The sequence below is a fragment of the Argiope bruennichi genome, chromosome 2 (genome assembly GCF_947563725.1).
Source record: "Argiope bruennichi chromosome 2, qqArgBrue1.1, whole genome shotgun sequence".
Taxonomy (NCBI): Eukaryota; Metazoa; Arthropoda; class Arachnida; order Araneae; family Araneidae; genus Argiope; species Argiope bruennichi.
In genome coordinates, this window is record NC_079152.1 from 127,374,626 (window position 1) to 127,398,571 (window position 23,946).

A 23,946-nucleotide genomic window follows, 5' to 3' on the forward strand; every position below is an offset into this window, starting at 1 on the left:
TGAAAATTTAAAATCTGAAGCTGATCAAATTAAACATGAACGTAAAATAGCTTTACAACGAGAACAAAGAAAGCGTAAACGTATGCAGTGTGTTGCAGATTCTCAATCGCAACAAAACTTCAAACACAGAACATGTCCTTTTGGAATCTGAACCACAACCGCCAACGTTCAACGCAAAGCGTTAAATTCTGAGTTTCAAATATCGCTTCCTAGCTCTAAGTAATTCATCGAAAAAAATATTATCACATTATAACTTGAAATTTGCGATAGCAGATTACATTTTCTTTTTCTGAAATATTTCTTAATGTAATTATGAAGTTATCTATACTTATAATAAAGCTCAATGTGTGTGTGTGTATGTGTTGGCGCTCTGCAGGACAAACCGTTTGCCATAGAGCCACCAAATTTGGCATTTGTATACCTTGGAGGACAAAAATGTGCTCCTTCGGGCGATTTTTTAAAATTAGAATTTTAATTAATTAAAAATTAAGCGAAATTCTGGCGCATTTCAGCTATAATTTTCAAAAAAAAATATTACAGCACAAATTTGATTTTTACATCATATATTTTTTTTTTTTTTGTTCTCTACGTTTAAACTCCTTGTGTGCCAACAAGTATACCACAAGGCTTACAGATGTAAGTCAGTACGCAATCGACAGTAAAGTAAATTTCAAATATAAGGTCGCAGGTACAAATGCAAAAATAGAAGAAAGAAAAATAGGGGAAAACAAGTAGATACACAAGCAAAAGCAAAATGAAACAAAATTGCTCACATAGTAACAGAAACATACAGTAAATGATATAAATCATTGAACTTCAAAAAATAGTCTTTTCAACGATGCTAATGTTTTAACATATAAATTAATTTAAAAAAAATAGTTTAATCTTATTTTTCAACAATTTATTTCGCACAAAATAAAAACAAAAATTTAAGCAGCACAATCGCGTTGCACGTTAACGGGGGGAAAATTAAGATTTATCAAAGCGTTGCCATCATATTGACCAAGGTTCAAATTAAAAAAAAAATAACTATCATTCCAAATTAAACATACAAAAATGTAATTTTCAGCGCAAGTCTGTATAAAATGAAATAAATAAGAAACAATATTTTTTAAATAGTAAATGCAAGGAATCGTTTTCTATGATCTTTCACAATACCTATTTTACTAATTTAAATAAGCAGTTTTATAGTTTATGACAAATATGGTTTAATATGTACATCTACTCTAATCGGAGCCCCACAGCTAACTTGTAAACATTTAATAGGCTTACATATACTAACAAATGGTCTCATCGAAATAAATAATTATACTTTATGTAAATGGAGTCAATAAATGCTGATGAATTACGAATCTTAAATTTTTACATATATCCTCTGCCCTGTGAATTATATTTAACCAAATATTCTTGTGACGCTAATGTTTTAAATAAAAAGAGTTGCACTCCAATCAATTAAATCAATCAATAAAGCTGACGGATTTATGGAAATTTCAATATTACTATTTTTTAAAAACGGGTGATTTTAGATCACTTCACCGACCATCTCAAAGAAGCTCCAGAGTTTCTCACGAGTGATTGGCTTAGAAAATGAAAATGTAGATTGTTCTAAAATTGTAATATTCAAAATTTAATAAATCGGTCATATTTGAACGCAGAAAATAGAAACGTTTATTTATTTAAAAGTTGGAGTATCAAAAATATTTTTCAAAATAGGATTCCTTATGACTAAAAAAAAAAAAAAAGAAAGAAAGAAATTGTCTAACATTTAAACTTAATAATTTTTTGAAGTATATTAATAAACCAAAAAAAATCTATTATTGAAATCCTTTATGTCCTTTAGGAAATAAAACTAAAAAATGAGTTTTACGATGAATTCGTGAAATTTTTATTGAATAATTCTTTGAGATATTATAAATTATTAAGATTATTCTGTAATGCACATAAGGCATCATTGCCGAACGACTTTAATTTCAGTTCATATTTTAAAAGCATGCTTAATTTTAGTAAAAAATATATTTATATTAAATGCAGTTTCATCCTTTCCACTTTAATTTAAAATTGAATTTTATGTGTGCTCATAAAAAAATAAAGAGAGATGCATAGTACAATGAAGAGAACGGCTTAAGGTCTACGGAATATTATAAGTGAATGATATGATTATCAATACTTGAGAGTTAAATATATTTTTCTGAAAAACGTATCATGAGAGCAAGTTACATAATATAATAATTGAACATTTTAGCTAGTATTAATACTGGTGAACCGACTGGTCTCCAAAGGCGGCTAGTATATAATACAAATAAGTTCTTAATTTTAAGTTTGCTTATCAAATGGTGTATTATTTGGAGGGTGGAATTTCATGAATATCTTCCATTATAGAAAAAATCTTGTAATTTTTGTATACACTTCACAAACAAGCATTATTTTTGGACCTTGTATTGACATTTTTGAAACGCACTTGGCATCCACAATCAACAATAAAATTTAAAGTATTATTATGAAATACAGTAAGTAATATAGTAGTAAATTATGATTCCAGGATGTGTTATCAATATTCTCTGAACTAAGCGCTTATCTGATATACAAATGCCACATTATTAAGCAAGGCAGAACATTTTCTAATTAGTTACATATTTTTTCTGACATTTTAGCATCACGGACAAAATGCTTAATATTATTGTCATCGTCTAAATTCCCTCTCTTCGTTTAAATGCAATAATCCAGTGTTATAACAAAACATTTATACTATACAAACTTTAATATTTTTACTCTCTGCAATTCAGATAGTAAACATATTCCTCAATAGCTTTCAGATTCTAGCGCATTCCATAAGCTTAAAAAATCATGAAATGTGCTTATACGGAGTTACTTCAAATTCTCATTTTTTCTGTACTTTATAAAGTTACCTAAAAGATAGTATTGAATTTTCCAAGTAATCAATTTTTGTGGCTTCTTAACGCGATAAGGTTGATTAGCGGTAGTAAAAAAATTAAGAGACTTCTCCCAAATTAAATTCAGAAAATTAGTGCTCGTCTCTGACACCCATTTCAATTACAATATCATTTAAACATAATGATCATGATCTCTACATTATAACTAACTACCACAAACAAGTGCATGATTGGCTGATTTTATACTTAACAGTATTTATATAATTAAAAATGGCTTTCAATTTCATTTTAAAAATTAACATTTATTTATAGTCAAAAGAATACTAAAATAGAGACGATAAATATTTGTCCCTTTTAGGAAATCCCTGCATATACTGTTTCTTAGTTATTTTGTTGAACTGATATGTGGCAGTTTAGATTATTTTAGATCACTGAGCTTCTGCGTAATATTTCGCAATAAGAATAAATATCTCGTTTAAATAGTTATTTATTGCAATGTAATTAAAAAACTAAACAATAATTTCAAACATGATAAACAAAGTTACAAAAACATGCAGTAAATGTGAAAACAAGATTAATAAATATAACACATTCTAGACTCCCAACGAGATAATAAGGTCAGTGCGAGAATGCTCTCTGCTTTTATTACAGTCGTTCCGCTGATGCCAACACGCAAGAAACCTGCAAAAGAATATTAGAATATTTTTTTTCTGTCCGTATTTTCATATGCTCTCTTTACTTTGTTGATTTTTTTGGAAGAAAAAATATTATTTCCTTTACACTTGCATCATACACTTTTTTTTATTTTTTAAACTTAATATGACTTATGAAATCAAATAACTCTAGATACAACCAAAAGAAAAAAAAAAACTTTATTTAATTTTAAAGTTTTGATGCTAAACTGGAAAAATAAATTATGACGGCTATCCCTATGCAAGACTGATGATAAGCAAATTTCTATAGCTCTTTTGCTCTTAAATGGACTTTCATTATTTATTTGAAATATTAACTTGTCTCGGTAACTTCTCAATCACGTTTATTTTCTGTTTACAAAGATTGAATGATTTTTTTTTGCTTTAGTTTCACTGTATATTTTCTCTAAACAACGTGATATATTACATATTATTTTAGTAATCTCTGTTTTCCCAATATATATTTTTAAAGAATCGCATATTTAAAAAAAATGAATACATGTAGGTGAGAGACTGAGAGCAAAGTAAAATTTCAATTTATGGAGCCCAAAAGAATAACTAAAATGTGTTTGTCGTTTCCACAAGCATCAATTATCAGTTTTGATATTTGAACTAAATAGTAAAAAAATTAATACCTTCATTACGACGCGCAAACTGTCAGTCTACTTTCTTATATCTTTATCTCTAATATTAATAAAAAAAGATTGTATGTGTGTGTGTGTTTGATGCTCTACGCACAAAACCGTTTGACATACAATTATTGTCGTACATTTCGCTTTACAAATTTCATACATAAATACCTTGCAGGTTCGTAATATGAAACTCGGAGCAATATTTTTAGAAATTTTATTTAGAATTTCTATTAATTAAAAGAATGCTGAATTCTGATTTTTTTACGGAATATATAATACAAATATGGATTTTACTCTGTTTCAAAATTTAAAGGAAAAAAAAATCTCTTTAATTGCATCAGTTTAGTAATCATGTAACTTTTTTCTGAATTTCGACATTTATTATTAAATATATTGTATCAATCCAACAGTAGATTACATCGCTTACCTGAAATTCAAACAGTTTTTGTTGTTTCATAAAATATTTAATCGCATGATTTTCTTCCATTCTTGAAATCTAAAAAAAGAAAGATTCCCTTTGACATATATGCAAAATGTTAGTCATTTTAAAGGTTACAGTTACAATTAATAGCAGTTTGATGCCATAGGATTAGTCTCCTTTTAGAAAGAATTATATATACAATGAAAAGAAAATGTGTGAGGCATTTTGAAATAACAAAGTTTCAATGACTGGCCATGATATTGACAATTTTACAGAATCATCGAAATGAGGTTACAATCAAATGATCTCATTAAAATTAAATACAACCAATATCAATGGCTAAAAGGCTAGTCACAAAAGTGATTAGTATTTTATTAACATGTTTTGATTTATCAAGCTTGCTAATAAAATCATATTATAGAATTAATTTTTATATTAATATGTTTTTTTCTCCCCTTTTAAAATTCAAATTCAAATATCAGGTGAAATGAGAACAAATTCGGCAGGGCACATAAGAATATTGAATAATTATAAAAGGGCAATAGTTACAATTCTATCAAATTTTGGTGTTTAAAAGTTATTTTAGAACGAAGCTGTTAAGGATTATTTAAGTACAATATCATTTAAATAGAAACATTCTCAGTCAAAAGCAACTAGTATTCATAAAATTTAATTAAACAGTAAGAAAGTATTTGATCTGTCATGTATAAGATGCATAATTTTCTGACCTGGAACTTACAATGATTTTGATATAATTGCGTCTAGAATTTCAAACAAAAATAAATGTTTATAGACTTATTTTCTCATAAATTTCTTCTGAACGTATCTTTTTTTTTTATAAAGGTAGACTGGATGTAATGTTATTGAACAATATCATCTCACATACAATTTATAAGGGGAAAAAATAAATGACAATTGTTAGCATTATTTTGTGAGAGGAATTTGCAAAAAAAAAAAAAAAAAAACTATGCAAATACATTTTTTTTACATTTAAATGTGTTTTTGAAACTTCAATCGACTTCATTTATTAACTTTACTAATAGAATAGAATATGAGATCATCTATTGGCTTTTCAAAATCAAAGTACTTAGAAAAATACGAAATTAAATTCCTATTTAAGCTCTGTAAACTATAATCAAGCTATAGCATTACGCATTCTTAAAAAAAATGTGAAATTAGATGATTTTGCGTCAAAAGTTTTGCTTAACAATGTTTATGCTCACGGTGCTCATATCGATGATTTTCTCTCTCTGAAATTATCTATTAACTAACCATATTAATATTTTTATATAAAATATGCCATAAAAAAGTACTAGAAATCCTCTAGCGAAAATGTTTTTGAAACATGGGTAAATATAAATAATTTAAATCAATATGCACAGTGAATCATAAGGTTTCGATTGCTGAAGAAAACAATGCTAATGTCGCCTCTTCGAAAAATATTTTGCTACAAATATAAAAACAATTTAATTTTTCTTTCACATGTGGATTATTAATTGCCTTTTTGCAAGCAGTTGAATTCGATCACTGTTCTGCTGTTAGTCTGCTGGCAATGAGCGATACCTTTCATTACTCTATCTTGTCACTGCAAAATGAGTTGCAACAGATTCAAAGCGTACAATCATTCGATGATTCTCAAATTCACTAAAGACATTTTCTTTTCTTTCTGCATATATATAGGTAACATTCTGCACTGACTGTTGCCTACAACTAAGGTAAAGCAGCAAGACAGTGTAAAATATATTTTTTTATTACAGAATATTGTTCAAAAATGATTACGATTCTCTTTGTCTCATTTTTTTTTTTTAAAAATGATCACTGCACACGTAATACGATCATAAATGAGAATACGTTCATTTAGCTTCAAAAACTGCATCGTACTTTCCGTGGAAGTCACCATGCCAAAATTCATCGCATTTTACCTAATTCATTAGCTTATAAAGATCCTAACAAACTTTATATTATTTTTATGGTCAGAAATTCTTAAGCGATAACTAAAATAGTAAACATGCGTATTCAGATATCCCTCTTTTAGAGTTTTGTTTTGTTTTATCGTTTTTCAAATTAGCGAACTTTAAATACATCTCTCACATTTGAATCATTTTCCAGATATAGCATTTCATTTGTAAAATTCATTTCAGACAGAAAGTTAATTTTACCCATTTAGAACTTTACTAATTATAAGATCGAATAAAAATTTCATGCCTAATATAGTCGAGCATGGGACCTGAGATGTCTTCCTCATAACTCTTAGATCTCTGGTAACTGCCCCCCCCAACCATCTTGTTATTTTTTTTATTTGAAAGTAAACAGTTTCTTGTTAGGAAATCAAATATGTGATTACTTCTCAATTTGTATGGCACTTTAATATAGACTCTTTAGGAATGTATAAAATGTAATAATATCTAATGAAATATCCCCAAGATTTTTGTGTATCATTTTATATCAATCATGATAAATTGCCATTGATTTTTAATATGAAAAATTATCTTTAGCATGTCGCATGTATTGGTGAAAAATATAGAAGGGCAAAATTTCAAGTAAATAAATTCAATTCTTTTCCATATCCTATCTTCAGATATTTACTCAGAAAGAATCGTTGGAATTTTTTTCTGTAATATTCATCGAATACCTTTCGATAAAAATTATATTTTTTTTTATAATTTTTAAAAATATTTTTAAATGAATGTAAATGGGAATTTTATTAATATATTCAGAAATGAAACGTAAAATGATATACTAAAAAGTTTTTTTTTTTTTTAATTTCTATCAAAAACAGTTTCAAAATATTTGCACGGTACAGCTGAAGTAAATGGTATAAATTGTTTTTTTTAAAATAAGATAAAGTAATGAACTGCAATGCTTAAAAATACGTATTAAACTCCTTATTACTTTTTTAAATATACGTGCTATTACAAAAAAAGTAAAAATCAGAAAACTAAAAAATTTTCATCCCCAAGATTGATCATCAAATTAGAAAGTAAATTTAAATGCAGATATTTACGAAATTCAGAAACGTATTTAAAGAAATAAGCTTTAATGTTTTTGCACTACATGGAGTAAATTGAATAAAAACAAACTTACAAATAATTAATAGATATTGAAACCTTTGGATGAAGCGTAAAATATTTTCTATCATGAAAAGAAAACAAAAAATATCAAACGCTTCAGTAAAAGAAGCCAACATTTCTTCATTTCACTCGACATCAATATAAATATAGCAAAAACTCATTATCGACATTTGAAGTAATCAATTTCTTCGTCGACGTTTGCCTCTTGTTCGTCCTCCATTTCAATAAGAATATCCCACGAGATCGATTTCTTTCCCTGATTTCTTTTGTCATGCAATACTCTACAAGATGGCAATACGCCAACTCATTCTGTGGCACTAATCTGAGTCTGTGGGAAATCGAGGTAATAAAAGATACCATCTAGATAACGTCTTGAAAGTGCCGGTATCTGCATAACAAAGAAATGCTCTAGATATTTTCAGTAGTCATATACCTTTGATTTCGTTTGCCAAAATATATCGAAAGTGGGGAGCTTATGTGAAATTTTTTGTTGCAAGGACAACTATTTTGTGTCTTGTTTTTACATAGCAATTGTTATTTTTATTCTTCATGCCATCCAGAAATATTTCTTGCATGCAGAGGGAATAATTTCAAGTCTTATTTACAAATTAAAAGAACAAAAATTGATGTACAATTTAGGGTATTTTAGATAATAGTTAAACTTTTAATTAATTGAAAAAAAATCAATTAAATAAAAATAGCTGTAAAAAATGTAACTTATAAAAGTGTAAATGGAAAAGTAGCAAATAATTTATTTTTTAAAATTTTTAATGTTTTATTTTTTTATAATTCATTATTTTAGATATTATTATAATTTGTAGGCAATTTACTTAAATTCACTGCCAGTAGGATCTGATTGAATAAAATATAATTAATTGATTGAATCAAAAGTGAAAGGTAGACAAATTACAAATGCATCTAATAACGAAATTGAAATCCCTATATCGAATCGATGTAATGTATCTCAAATTGAAATAGCATATTTTCATCAACAGCACAGAAATATCTAAATTAAATACGGAAACTTCATCACAGCAGAGAATAAATGAAAACTTAATTATGAAATATATATATATGACTATCACCGGTGTATGTCGACAATCACCGATATGCTCTGGTGGAGGTCGAAACGAGAAACCAAACCACGGAGAGGCACCACTGTGCGAATGTGTGGTTGTGTTGCCAAAATGTGTTGCTGTTGGAATAGAAGACTTCGACTTTTATAAATTAGCAAACAAAAATCGTACCCTCAAGCAGCTTTATACCCGTAAACAGTTTGGAATTTATAAAGAAAATATATCTTCTATAGATGGGATTTCTTCTCAAGAAATGTCGCTGAGAGAAGCCGCTGCAGCTAATTCGAGAATTGGAGGGCAAGGCTACTCACGATGTCATTGTAAAAAAGAAATGTTTCACTACTAAATGGAAGAGACTCTTGTTCAATTCAAAGTTCCATAACAGTTTTAATTATCGTAACAAATAAGATAGTATAATGTCAGTCATATAATTAAGTTTAATGCCATAACTTTAGGTTTAATAGTTTAATTGCTATAATGTTATTATAATTTTATTAGATTTAAGTTTAACATTTTAATTACTATAGTTTTCTCCTATTTTGACATATATTATTTATAATATGTTTTATTAATAAAATATAATTAAAAAACGTAACAAAAACATTTTTTCAATATTTACCATTCAGTGCATGGTGATTGTCGACATATACTGGTAATTACTATACCTTATGGAAGTTTAATTACTATAGCTTTCTCCTATTTTGACTTATATCATTTTTAATATGTTTTAATTAAAAAAATATAATTAAAAAAACATGACAAAAATATTTTTTCAATATTTACCATCAGTGCATGGTGATTACTATACATTTTGGAAGTTTAATTACTATACCTTTCTCCTATTTTGACATATATCATTTTTAATATGTTTTTGTAATAAAATATAATTAAAAAACATAACAAAAATATTTTTTTTAAATATTTACCATCAGTGCATGGTAACCTTATGGAAGTTTAATAACTATAACTTTCTCCTATTTTGACATACATCATTTATGATATGTTTTAGTATTAAAATATAATTAAAAAACATAACAAAAATATTTTTTCAATATTTACCATCAATGGTCGACATATACTGGTAATAGCCCGAATATGAAGGAATATCTTAAAATATTCGGTCTTTCACCCAGATATTTGTTATATGTGTGTGTGTGTGTGTGTATTAAAGTTACCCAGCATATTTATATTTTCACTTCCCTTTTTTCCGTTTTAAATTTCGAAAAAAATTCATATTTTTGGAAGATGAATAATTTGATAAGATATGCCCCTAACTGGAATAGTTTCTGAAAACTTCCGTATAGAACTAGTAATCTCTTGCTAAACAAACATAGCGTGTATGTGTTTGTAAAATTTTCTTTCAAGAAACAAGTGTGTATTCCTTTTACAGTCTTTTATTCTTCGTGATTTTAACGAAATAGTCAAATTTTATATATTATCATCATCTTTCGGTCAACACCATGTCAAGAGCAGAACAGCGAAATGAAGAGTAATGCAGAAAGCAGGAAGACGGGAACGAGAAAGCAAACTTTTGACAGCAGGAATTTGCCGACAAAACATTTTGGTTTGGTACTTAAATAGTTTTCATTATTTTAGAATATTTTAATTGTGATTTTTTAATGGCATAATTGTAATTTACTTAAGATTTAAATGTTGTAAGATCATCATTTCCCATATATGAGGTAGTATCGGTAATAGAAAAAAGAAAAACATATAATTCGAAAATAATTAAATTTAAAACAATTAAAAGTACCTGTTATTAATCATTATTTAGCTAGTTTACAGAAGAAATTCAGATCTATCTTTGCTATGTATATATATATATATATATATATATATATATATATATATATATATATATATATATATAAATGTGTGTGTGTGTGACCAAGATCAGTCGTAAAGGTTTGAGATGCAGTTTTAAGATTTAAAAGAAAGCTTTGTTTGAAAAAAGGAACATGACTATAAAATATATAATTCTTCTGTATTTTGAGATATTGCAATTACTTTCATTAATACTTAAATTGCTACATAATCATTATAATTATCTTTTTTTCTTGTCCTTGAAAAATAATAAAACGTTTTGCTCTAAACTCAAAGTTTTCTTAAATATTTAACATTTATCTTTTTTATTCATTATCATAAATGAGCTATTAAATTTTTGAAAATGAAAAATGAAAAACTTCTGAGAAGACAAGTAGCTGCATAGGGTGACGAGCAGACATTTTAAAAATTGATTATAGTAAAAACCATGATCAGAATAGTACACTTCAACAAAGACGAAGCCGTCTCGGCGCCGTTTTATTCTGCAGTGTCCTTGGCTGTGATATCAAACGTACGACAGAAAACCGCACTCTATCTGGTGTAAAAGATCCCTATTCAATTCTTCAACATACCAACCCCAGACGTCTGCTGAATTTTTTATCGTCTGGTCGAAACTGGAGAGGGTGAAAAGAATCTATGTAGCCAGTATATAGGGGAGCAAGCGAATGGGTCAGCTTTTTTTCAGACGATAAAAGCAATAACTGTCCTTGGGGGACAGAGCATAGTTTTCATCATATAAGTTTAAACATGAAGGTAAGCGTCGTGGTTGGAAATATACAAGACTGATGTCTCAGTGCTTTGATTAGCTCTACGGTGGTTGGCTCGACAAATCTGGGACTAATTTTCCATACCAAAATGAAAAGGAGAAACGTTTTCCTTTCAGCAAACAGTGAAACATTTAACTTTCTGCAAAATTAAATGATTGAAACTGATAATTAATATCTTCTGATAAAGAAACTTTTCGGCTGTATCACATTTCTTAGTTCAATAGGCTATAACTAGTAGAATATTCGAGTTGTTATCAACCAAGGAGCTTCTGCTTAGTGACTTGCAATCTAATTCTCTGAATCTCTAACCCTTGCCTTTGAATTTCTTCCGCTCAATCTTTGAAGTATGGGAAGCAAATATTAAAATTAAAATCACTGTAAATAATTTCCCACACTGCTGATATACATTGTAATGTCTTGAGAAAGAAAACATAGCTTTAAAAGCTCACAACACATTTATTCACAGACGTAGACAACAATTAACATTAAACATAAATAAAAGAACAGGTTTAAAATTTTAAAATCCTCTGGGGTTTTCAAAACCAAACCAATTTAAAATTGCTACATATAAAGAGTTCAGGATCCGGCCATCACACACAGAACAAAACCAAAGTGTCCTCTCTTTTCTCGGCTCATCCTTTCTTTTTATTCCGCCGAAGCCAATCTCACTTCAGTTTAACTCCCAATAAGGCTGAAGAGGTTCCAACAAATTCGGCTTCAGGGCGATCTGGCCCTAAATGAGCGGCAGAACGGTTCAGCATCCATTATTGAACTGATCCAAGGAAAAATTTATGTGTTATCCTTTGCTATCATGGCAAAATCACTAAAAAAATAATCAAAAGACCAAGGAATGATCTAAGTCCTATTAACGTTCACCTATGGAAAATAACCTGAACATGTTAAAGCAGGACATGGGTAATTTCTTTGTAAGCTTGTATAACAAATTCATTTCTCTAATTCAAATAGTAATGTTTCGTTCCTTGTAAAGCTTCTTCTCTCTCGCAGATTACTTTCTTTTATCCATTGTTTCAAAGAAAATTATGTATGTTTCTAATGCAGGTGTGAGAAAAGATGTTGATTGTAAAGTTCTTTTCATGCCATTTCTTTTCAAGAATTTTGCTTGCAAACTGAAAAAAAAAAATTCGGAAAAATAATAATAATAAATAAATAAACAAAAATAAAAATAAAAAAAATTCTTGGAAAATCCCAAAATTCCGGACCCCGCACCTATACCCAGATTTATTTCCCTTCATGTGGTAAGTTACATCCACTTAAACAAATATAAATGATATTTCATTTCACTCACATCATACATATATCTCATACACGTCATTTCTTTTAAGAACTTTGCTTAAAAACTGGAAAAAAAAAACCTTCTGAAGAATAATAATAAATAAATAAAAATATTCCACGTAAAATGAGGGACACCTACACCCCGTTTTAATTCTCTTCATGTAGTGAAAAATTGTGATATTTCATTGGTGTGGTGATATTTCATTTCACACACATCATACATATATCTCATACACGTCATTTCTTTTAAGAACTTTGCTTAAAAACTGGAAAAAAAAACCTTCTGAAGAATAATAATAAATAAATAAAAATATTCCACGTAAAATGAGGGACACCTACACCCCGTTTTAATTCTCTTCATGTGGTGAAAAATTGTGATATTTCATTGGTGTGGTGATATTTCATTTCACACACATCATACATATATCTCATACACGTCATTTCTTTTAAGAACTTTGCTTAAAAACTGGAAAAAAAAAACCTTCTGAAGAATAATAATAAATAAATAAAAATATTCCACGTAAAATGAGGGACACCTACACCCCGTTTTAATTCTCTTCATGTGGTGAAAAATTGTGATATTTCATTGGTGTGGTGATATTTCATTTCACACACATCATACATATATCTCATACACGTCATTTCTTTTAAGAACTTTGCTTAAAAACTGGAAAAAAAAACCTTCTGAAGAATAATAATAAATAAATAAAAATATTCCACGTAAAATGAGGGACACCTACACCCCGTTTTAATTCTCTTCATGTGGTGAAAAATTGTGATATTTCATTGGTGTGGTGATATTTCATTTCACACACATCATACATATATCTCATACACGTCATTTCTTTTAAGAACTTTGCTTAAAAACTGGAAAAAAACCTTCTGAAGAATAATAATAAATAAATAAAAATATTCCACGTAAAATGAGAGACACCTACACCCCGTTTTAATTCTCTTCATGTGGTGAAAAATTGTGATATTTCATTGGTGTGGTGATATTTCATTTCACACACATCATACATATATCTCATACACGTCATTTCTTTTAAGAACTTTGCTTAAAAACTGGAAAAAAAAACCTTCTGAAGAATAATAATAAATAAATAAAAATATTCCACGTAAAATGAGGGACACCTACACCCCGTTTTAATTCTCTTCATGTGGTGAAAAATTGTGATATTTCATTGGTGTGGTGATATTTCATTTCACACACATCATACATATATCTCATACACGTCATTTCTTTTAAGAACTTTGCTTAAAAACTGAAAAAAAAAAACCTTCTGAAGAATAATAATAAATAAATAAAAATATTCCACGTAAAATGAGGGACACCTACACCCCGTTTTAATTCTCTTCATGTGGTGAAAAATTGTGATATTTCATTGGTGTGGTGATATTTCATTTCACACACATCATACATATATCTCATACACGTCATTTCTTTTAAGAACTTTGCTTAAAAACTGGAAAAAAAACCTTCTGAAGAATAATAATAAATAAATAAAAATATTCCACGTAAAATGAGGGACACCTACACCCCGTTTTAATTCTCTTCATGTGGTGAAAAATTGTGATATTTCATTGGTGTGGTGATATTTCATTTCACACACATCATACATATATCTCATACACGTCATTTCTTTTAAGAACTTTGCTTAAAAACTGGAAAAAAAAACCTTCTGAATAATAATAATAAATAAATAAAAATATTCCACGTAAAATGAGGGACACCTACACCCCGTTTTAATTCTCTTCATGTGGTGAAAAATTGTGATATTTCATTGGTGTGGTGATATTTCATTTCACACACATCATACATATATCTCATACACGTCATTTCTTTTAAGAACTTTGCTTAAAAACTGGAAAAAAAAACCTTCTGAAGAATAATAATAAATAAATAAAAATATTCCACGTAAAATGAGGGACACCTACACCCCGTTTTAATTCTCTTCATGTGGTGAAAAATTCGTTTCTTATTACATTCACTTAAACAAATACAGATGACATTTCCTTAGATACTAGATAAATTAATCCGTCTCATGTATAATAATTATTTTTTAACTATAAACTCATTTAATTCTTCTTTTCTGTCAGTTTCTCAGTTTTTTTTTTTCTTCTCATTTTGAATTTGTTACATACAGAAAGAAAACTTAAATAAAAGGATGTCTTACTAAAAATAGGAGTATCACTAATGTAGAAATAAACTAAAAACTTTCTACAATCTCGTCACGTTCATTTCTCAACTTTATTAGATAGTATTCCCTTCACGATGAGAAAGTCTCTACTTTCAAACCAACATTAAATGTTGTCTCTTTCTTTACAGAAACGAATAAAACTCATTCTCTTTGTTCTGATCTCAAATCTCAGGCTGCTTTCTCTCTGAAAGAAACAAAAGATTTGAAATCTCAGGAATCAGATGAAGATGCCAAAAGAACTTCATTCGGAAACTCGGAATGCAATGCAGTAGAATATAATATGTTTGAAGACTTAGAGAGCGTTCTTAAAACTGTTTGTCATCCTACTCCTATATGACTGATAATGGAAGGAAATCTTATTTTAAATCCATAGACGTAGAGACAAAGATACGAATGTTACTTTTATTTTTTGTATTTCAATTTCAAAATTTTACATTGTTTTTTATCAAATTTCAAACTCATTTTATTTCAGCTTTTTTCTGCCTAATCATAATATTTACCTTGCAATTCACTTTTTCATCGCTTGCTTCTAACAGTATTTAAACAATTTCTCAATGAGACTTCTGAAATTTGAATTCCTTATATACGCTATCAGTGTCTTATTTCTTTCTAAAGTGTTAGATATCGAATAAACAAGACAAGTCAATCAAAAATTACACACATAATGGTTACTAAAGAGAAATATTTTACATTATCCAGGGCCAAGTTATCCATTTTATTCCTGGACCAAAATATAATTTAAAGATAGGTATATATTGCGAAATAAAACAATGTTTAAATGAAGTAAATAATTTATACTTGTTGTTCTTTAAAGTATTAAAAGCACAGCTGAAAAAACAAAAACAAAATCAGTATTTTTATATAGTCTGTCTATAAAATCTATCAGTTACATTTAGTAAAATCTTATTGAAATGATAAAATTTAAACAGAAATTATATTCTATTATTCTAAGATTAACATTTATCGAGTTTTGAAATATTGAATAGCCAAAAGACTAATTTAAGGTGATTTTAATATTTCAATTCCGCGGAACCAATAAACCTTACAAACAGCAATTATATATTAATATATTAAAAGGCATGGTTTGACATGAAGAGGATTGCTACAACTCGAAAAGTCTTTTAGTATTAAATGGCGTGCTGAGAGGTGGCTGAAATACCTCATTTTTATCTTCTTTTTTTATGATGTTTCAGTTATTTCATTAAAATATTTTTAGAGAGTATCTCATTGAAAAAATTAAAAAAAATCTTTTGGATTCTATTATAATAAAATAATTTTGTAAACAAATCAGTTTGTAAAATTTAAACTGATAAACACTTACACTAGTGATCATGCATGCTAAACTGAAATCAAATTTACCACAGTGGATTAACATATATTAGTATGTTCACTAACAAGTAAATATATGCCTTAAAACAATGTAATTTATAGCAATTTATTGGGATTATGTAACCACAATTAAATTTAGCAGAATTAAAAATAAATGTTTGATGGAAATAAGCTCATTTTGCTTTTGAAATAATATTAGTGTGAAGGATTATTATTTCAAGAATATTATTCATTTCACAAAATTTATTCATCTATAAAACCTATGCTTATTTAAACATCTTAAATATATTTGATGATATTATTTTCTATTTTCAGGGCCACCCGAACCAATCCATGATTGTGTAATAGCTAATCGAACCTCTCAATCGTTGTCTGTCGAATGCAAACCTGGCTATAACGGCAGCCTAACGCAGATTTTCCACATGGAAATTTATAATTCAGTGGCAGAATATATGGCTGACAATGTGACGAACACCGACAAGCCTAGATTCAAAGTCACCGATCTGTCTCCCAGCACATCCTATGTCCTCGTTATTTATTCTTCGAATGCTAAGGGCCGCAGTAAGTCAGTGGCCCTGGTAGCTGCCACACTCTCGCCTGCAAAAAGACGAACAGGTAATCTATCAGCAAGCAAGAAATTTTTTCTGAAAGATAAAAGGGCTGTCTTTCTTTCAGAAAAGGCTATTTATTTTATTAAAAACATTTTCTTGATGTTGTTATTTAAGGGGAGAAATAGAAAGTATCGACAGTTTTTTTAAATGCGCTTAAAATAACAATGTTTATCTATTACACTAATTAAGTGGATTAAAAAACAGAAAATATATTTGAAACTTTGCTTTTGTTATTTATTAGTGAAAAGCAATTTCTTGTTAGAATAAAAAAAATATATTTTGTCATTTATTATTTTAAGCTTGGAAACAATTTTTAAACTGAAAATTTTACTTGAGGATTTGGATTGCAGTTCAGTATTCTATAACAATGCAATCTTTAGTCTTTATTCTATCTTATATTATCAACAAATTCTTAATGAAAATAGATTGCAAAGAATTTAATAGGCAATCTTATGCAATAAATATGCATAAAATAATTAAATAATTATTGATTTACTCATTCGAGCAAATTTTTAGAATATAATATTGTTTTTATTTATAAAACAACTTTTGAGGCATGCATTTCACATTACTTTTAGAAATTCTAGATGCCAATATTGTAACATATAATTGCAGAATCCAAATAAAAACGAGAATATTTTTGAAATTGTTCTTTCAAATTGAAACTAGGAAATATTTTTATATAAATGAAAGAGAAAAAGAAAAAAAAAAACATCTTAAGGTGCTTGAACACGGGAAGTTATAATTAGATATACATCTTTCTTAATTTCTAATACTAGCATGCTTTGACGACCAGCTTGCCTGCACAAATTATTGACTTTTATTTTGTTAATTATTAATGTTGGGTGCATATATATATTGATTAAAACAATTGTTGAAATTCAAATGTGTATATACTGTGGAGTAAATGTAGAAGTGGAAATTCTACAACGTGATTAATGTCCAATGAAAGCAGCTTTTTAATCTTCATTTTAACGTTAGCAAAAACACGAAAATCAGTGTTTTAATGAAAGAGTTTAAATACCATAACATTAAAAAAATATTAAAAAAAAACATATTATAGAAATAAATTAATATCATTAAAACGACCTTTTAATGTTTTAAGCAAATACAAAAATTACTTTTTAAGACAATTATTTTCAAAAATATAGTCATGGATTTCCTCAAATAAATCATAGCGATTACAATCTGAAAATGACTAAGCCTATTTTCACACTTGAATATACTTTGACACATGTATATTTCCTGATTTCATTTACATCTTATTTCCTTTGAGTGAATAGAGTTTATGGTGAACCTTATCCAGGGCTTTTCTAATACTATTTTGCATTAATTAGCGAAGCGGTGAATTGAGTGCAACTGTGAAACCGTTCTCTGCAACTCTCTGAAACTTTCGTATAAAGATTTTTTTTTTATTTCTTTTTTTTACATTTGATTGTTGCCATTCGACAACATTTAATAAAAGCAATCTGTATGATATATAAGTTATCGTTATATATAAAGAGAGGTATACGAAGGACATCCAGAAAGTAAGTTTCACGGCCAGCTAAAAAAAAAATAATTCAATAATGTCTTGGAAAAAATACGGCAATATATCAGTTTTTAATGTAATAACAATGGGATACTAATACTTTCCATGCCATGTAATAAGTTTTTGTAACAAAATATCATAATAGTCTTCCATAAGGAAATTGAGCCAGGGTGTCATATTTGTCAGCTGATCTTTATCTTTAGGAAAGCAAATACTGGTCAAGAATTACTAAAACAGGTGGAAGTTGTTAGTAACAAGATCAGGACTATACAGTGATATGAAACATTTCCCAGAAAAATTTCTTCAGCTGCTATTTTGTGGACTTTATCACTTACACTAGCAATAAATAATTTTTTAATAAATTATTTTTATACTTTAACACTAACTCTTATTCTAAATAACTCGTCGCAACGCATCAAGTGTTCAGCGGTAACGTTTAGCGTTCTGGAACCAATTTTGCATTTGGTGGAAGAACAAAGACATCCGACATCTTCGCAATAGGAAATCACAATCGCCACATATGAAGTCACACCCACAATCTACCTCTTGTGTCCTAGTGTTCCATGCCTTTTGCTTTGTATTCTTTCGAAGACTTAGAAAACTAACTTGTTGTTTTGTTGTTGTTGTTTCTGATGACATTTGAAATAGACAAGACCGCTGATTTCGAATTCAGCTATTTTAAGTCGAGAGAGAGTTTTTTTTTTGTTTTTAGTAGCGCATCACAGCCCCTTTATATAGGGGGGGGGGCACATTCACAGACAGAACAGATGAAGAACAACATGCACGGGACTCGAACCCAGGAGCCCAGCTCAAGGGGAAGACGCTCTACCCCTATTCCAGGACACCAACACTTGCTTTATGGATGACCTCATTCAAAGTACACACCTAAGTTGTGATTGTTAAGAACTTTAATCGAGGCTTTATTCAAGGGTTTTAAACCTTGAGTGACAATATATGTGTGTAATTTATAACTTCGTATAAATTACACACATATGTTGAAATTGGTAAGAACTTCAATATCGGGTTTTTTTCAAGGATTTTAAACCTTGAGAATTTCTGGATGATCTCTTACAAAATACACATATATGTTGTAATTGGTTAGAACTGCAATCTCGGGTGTTTTCAAGGGTTCTAAACCTTGAGAACTTCCTAAGCCTGAAAACAACTTTTTAGGAATTAATTGACGATATTTTAACTATAATATTACTTCAATATCAATTCGCTATAAACAACATTCCTTATAAACAGATAATGAAATTCAAAGAGCACTGAAATGCAATCACATTGTTCACAGGATCATTTACAAAATATCCATGTTTTTTTCTTCTTTTTTTTGTAATTCCATTTTCACAATAATAAATTATGAGATTAAGAAATTTAACAATCTTTTTAAATTGCAGCTATTCTAAAATAACACGAAGTGTTACAAATTTCACTTTATGTTAATTTATCATAGTTCCACTTAACTCGAGATATTTCCTTTTTATTTGATTTCTTTCAGTTTCTTTTACCATATAATGCTTGAACCATGTCAAATAATTTCGTCTGACATAGATTTGCTCTCAGCCTTCTAGACGAATTGTAAGGATGTAAAGTAGTTCGCAAATATTTGCAAAATTCTTTTCCCAGATATCCCGATTCTCATGACATTGATTGATATTCGGTTTTGTCGAGTAATTTTGACTGAGCAAAATATAGAAAGGAAGAAAGTTTGTAACCAACCATGTGAAACAATATTTACTAGTAAAAGAAATTTTTTTAGCTTTTATCAAATGATGCAAAATGCAATGATCATTATAGTCATTAGGGACTTCTAAACTAATTTTATACATAAGATAAAAACAGTTGCATTTTCTTTAGTAAAAAAATTAATAAGGCTGTTTTCGTTTTGTTCATTTATTTTTATCATTTTTTTTCAATTTATCGTTTGGTCATACTAATTAATTCGTATGGTGTTTGGATAAAAATCTTTTACCTCCTACTCCTTTTCTCATATTAAATGCAAATAAATAAAATTTAATGTTATTGTTTGTGCTTAAATAGTTTATTATTTACGCTAGTTAGAATATAATTTAGATAAAAGTTGGATAAAATATAATAATCAATTGTGTCATCGCAATTTTTTTTTAAATTATTCATGAATTGTAGATTTTAGAAAAATATAAAGATCTTTCAATGGAGTTAGAATTAATTCCTGATTAGTATAGATTAAAATTATATAAAGACTTGTAAAGAAATCTATTAAAATAAAATAAAATTAGTTATTTTTAAATTTAAAAAAAAATCTGCATTATAATAATTGAAAAATAAGAACCTTGTTGTACAAACAAACATCGATTGTAGGAAAAATAATATGAACTATCTTATTTTTTTCACTCATTAGATTTATTTAAAATCTCATTATGTTACGCATAAATCAAATTTTTATAGTATCTTAATACACAAGTTATGGAATTGAGAAAATACTAAATTGATATGCTCAAAAGATTATATAAGGTTTTGACTATTTTCTTATCACCATATTTAACATTTTTAGGATCCAAAGTTTAATAGCAATAAATCAGCAAATAGCCTCCCCGAAATTTTCTAGCATACTCCCAAATATAGATTTTACTACCCTTCATACATATAAAAATAGTATGTCTTAAGAAAATCTGTATAAACCATGAATGCTCATAATTTTATTTTCACAATCCCGCCCATGATTGTCCTTTGCTTTGTTTGTAGTAAAATAATAATCTGTATGCATTTTGGATATCTTTTATTGAAATTGATTAAAATCAAAATGCGATTAATAACCACAATTTGAATGGCAAGATCAATGCCAAATTCAATTTATTTAGTTCGTTAAGCTTGTGATCTATTGCATTATAAAAAAAGGGAATAGTTTGATCAATAGACGCTTAATTTCGCTGAAGGATTTTTTTCAAAAATAAAATAAAACTACATTTCCGCTTTTAAATCTATCTACCAGATTATTTTAAATCTATCTATCTTCATTTTAAATCTATATCTCTTTGTTTTCTTTTTTCTTATTGTAGTTATTTTGATAGCTTGGACTCGAACTCATAAAAAATATTCCTGATAATATATTGCATTTAAATCTATCATTTAATCTGCAAATGTAAAGTAAATATTAAATACAAAATTCATTCATCTAGCTCAAAGGGTTATTGCGTTATCTTGTTCACAGACATAGTGGTATAATTCCAAATAAATGGAGGATGGGGATTCAAGTATGTCGGTCTGAAATTTGAAGATTCGTTTAACTTTCAACGTCAAATTTTTTGAGAGTTCCAATTTTCTATCTTTCATACTTTGTATGAAGGAGATTTTTTAAAAAAACGTCCGCTTTGGTTCAATATTTAAGCATTAACTTCTAACTTCAAGAGACTTTATTTCATTAATAAATATTTCCTAATTTATTTTACTGCAATATATTTTAACGTGCTTTATGTGGGTTTAATTTCAATTAATACACCTAAACCCACATTAGAAAAACTAAAATACAACAATTTCAATATAAATAAATAATTTGTAAATAACGCAGACTTGGATATAAATGAGTGCGAGACTGAAGATCGAAGAAAAAGTTAAATACCTCTTTTATCAATTCGTTCAACCGGCGTCCTGACATAGGGGTAGATCTTCTTCCCCGTGATCTGGGCGTCCTGGGTTCGAGTCTCGGTTCGGGCATGGTTGTTCTTCATCTGTTCTACCTGTGAGATGTGTGAATGCGCCCCCCTGTAGAAAGGATTTGTGCAAGCGAATGTGATGCGTGAGTAGCTAAGATGTACTCTTGGCCCTAGTTGGCGCTACTAAAACAAGAGACGCTCCTTTGGCTTAGAATCGTTGATTTCGTCAGCGAGCTTGTCCATGGCAAGTGCCATTAGAAACAACAACAACATCAATTCTTTCACTTTCACAAAATAAGATTTTATTTAAAATTGTAAAAAATGTATATATATATTTGATGTAAGCTTATAGAAATATTATCTGCATTTTCTTGAAATAATGTTTGTAAATTTTAGAGTAATAACATTATAACTGATAAAAAAAAAACGATGAACTAAGAATTTCCTATATGCTTTATTTTGGTCTCGAATGTTTTGTATAAGGTAAAAACAAACAGTTTTAAAAACTGTAGAGTTCACTGTAAGCTTAATTGCCACTTTAGTTACCAGCATTTCTATTAAACACTATTATAAAGAAAAATATTAGTTTTCTGAGAAAAGAAGAAAATTTAGTTTAACTGATAATTTTATAAGTGGACATCATAAATACATTTAATATTTTTTTTAAAAATTATTAAGATTATTATTTTGAAGAATGATAATATTATGAATTATAATATAATGTATGTCAAAATAAAAATGAGAGTAAACATGATATTTTAATAAAAATGAATGTTTTCTTTGAAACTCTGCAAGATATATTGTTGATAATATGTACAAAAATATAAATCAACCTTTTGCATTCGCATTTTTTTTTTCAGTTAAACATTTTAAAATATTTATATTTAAAGAATTTTAATGATGTTATAATTTTCTTAAATTTGTGAAAATTAAGGATTTGATGAATTTAAAATTACCCTAATTTAAAATTTTCAAATTTGGCTCGATCAAATACTATACTTTCCTATTTCTGATCTTGATAATTCAATGATGAAGAAACACTTATTATTTATACTCAACGTATAAGAATTATTTACTCAAAACTTTATAATGCAAGGTTAGCTTTTTTTCCCTTTCCTTCTAACTGCAAATGGACATTAGACAAATGGTAAAGGTTTTGACCTTTTACTGTTAAAAATTAATCAGCAGCATGTGACCATATCTTGTCAGTTTCATCTAACGGTTGGACAATTCCACTTTCTATAAAAGAGAAACTAACCCTGGTTTTTCGGTCCTTCGAATTTTTCTGCTTTACTGGGTTCAGAGAATTTAAATCTGATTAGAATCGTTATCGAGTGACAATACTAAATCGTTGAAGTGTATTCTAAAACATTTGTTTCTTTCTTTTATGGATTCTTATTTTCAATAGAACTGTTGAATGCTAATAAAATATCAAAAATTGAACAATTTTAAATCATATTTTGAACATATAATATTTTTTATTCTTAAATCTATACTTATAATAAAGCTCAATGTGTGTGTATGTGTGTGTGTGTTTGTGTTGGCGCTCTACAGGCCAGACCATTCAACCTGCAGCTATCAAATTTGATACATGTATAACTTAGAGGTCGGGAATGTGCACCTGGGGTCCCTTTTTTTTGAAATTTTAATTATTAATTAAAAAATAACTTTCCCGCCAAAAAAATCTTCCATTTTCCCCACCGCCAAAATAATCTTTCATTTTCCCCACCGCCAAATGAGTAAGGCTTCCGTTTTTTTTCTCCCAACAGTAATGAGGCTAGGGTTAATATTTTTCGGCGGATTATTTCAAACGATTCTGTTTATTTTCTTAATGTTTTATGCATTTAAAATTAAGCATTGTTAATTAATAAATGTTTCAGATTCATTCTGAAGTACTTTTGAATTAAAATAACACAGAATAAAGGAAATTAAAAATGTATAATCTGCATAGCGTTACCCCAACTGGTGTAGA

The 23,946-nt window shown here is 28.2% G+C and overlaps 1 protein-coding gene across 1 annotated transcript in view; it reads left to right on the top strand.

Moving 5' to 3' along the window:
• Positions 1–23,946, top strand: part of LOC129962329 (nephrin-like) — a 262,750-nt gene that overhangs the window by 196,464 nt on the left and 42,340 nt on the right. The window contains exon 8 of the mRNA XM_056076075.1: positions 16,513–16,812. Coding sequence (XP_055932050.1) covers positions 16,513–16,812 — 300 coding nt within the window. The remainder of the gene's footprint in view (positions 1–16,512; positions 16,813–23,946) is intronic.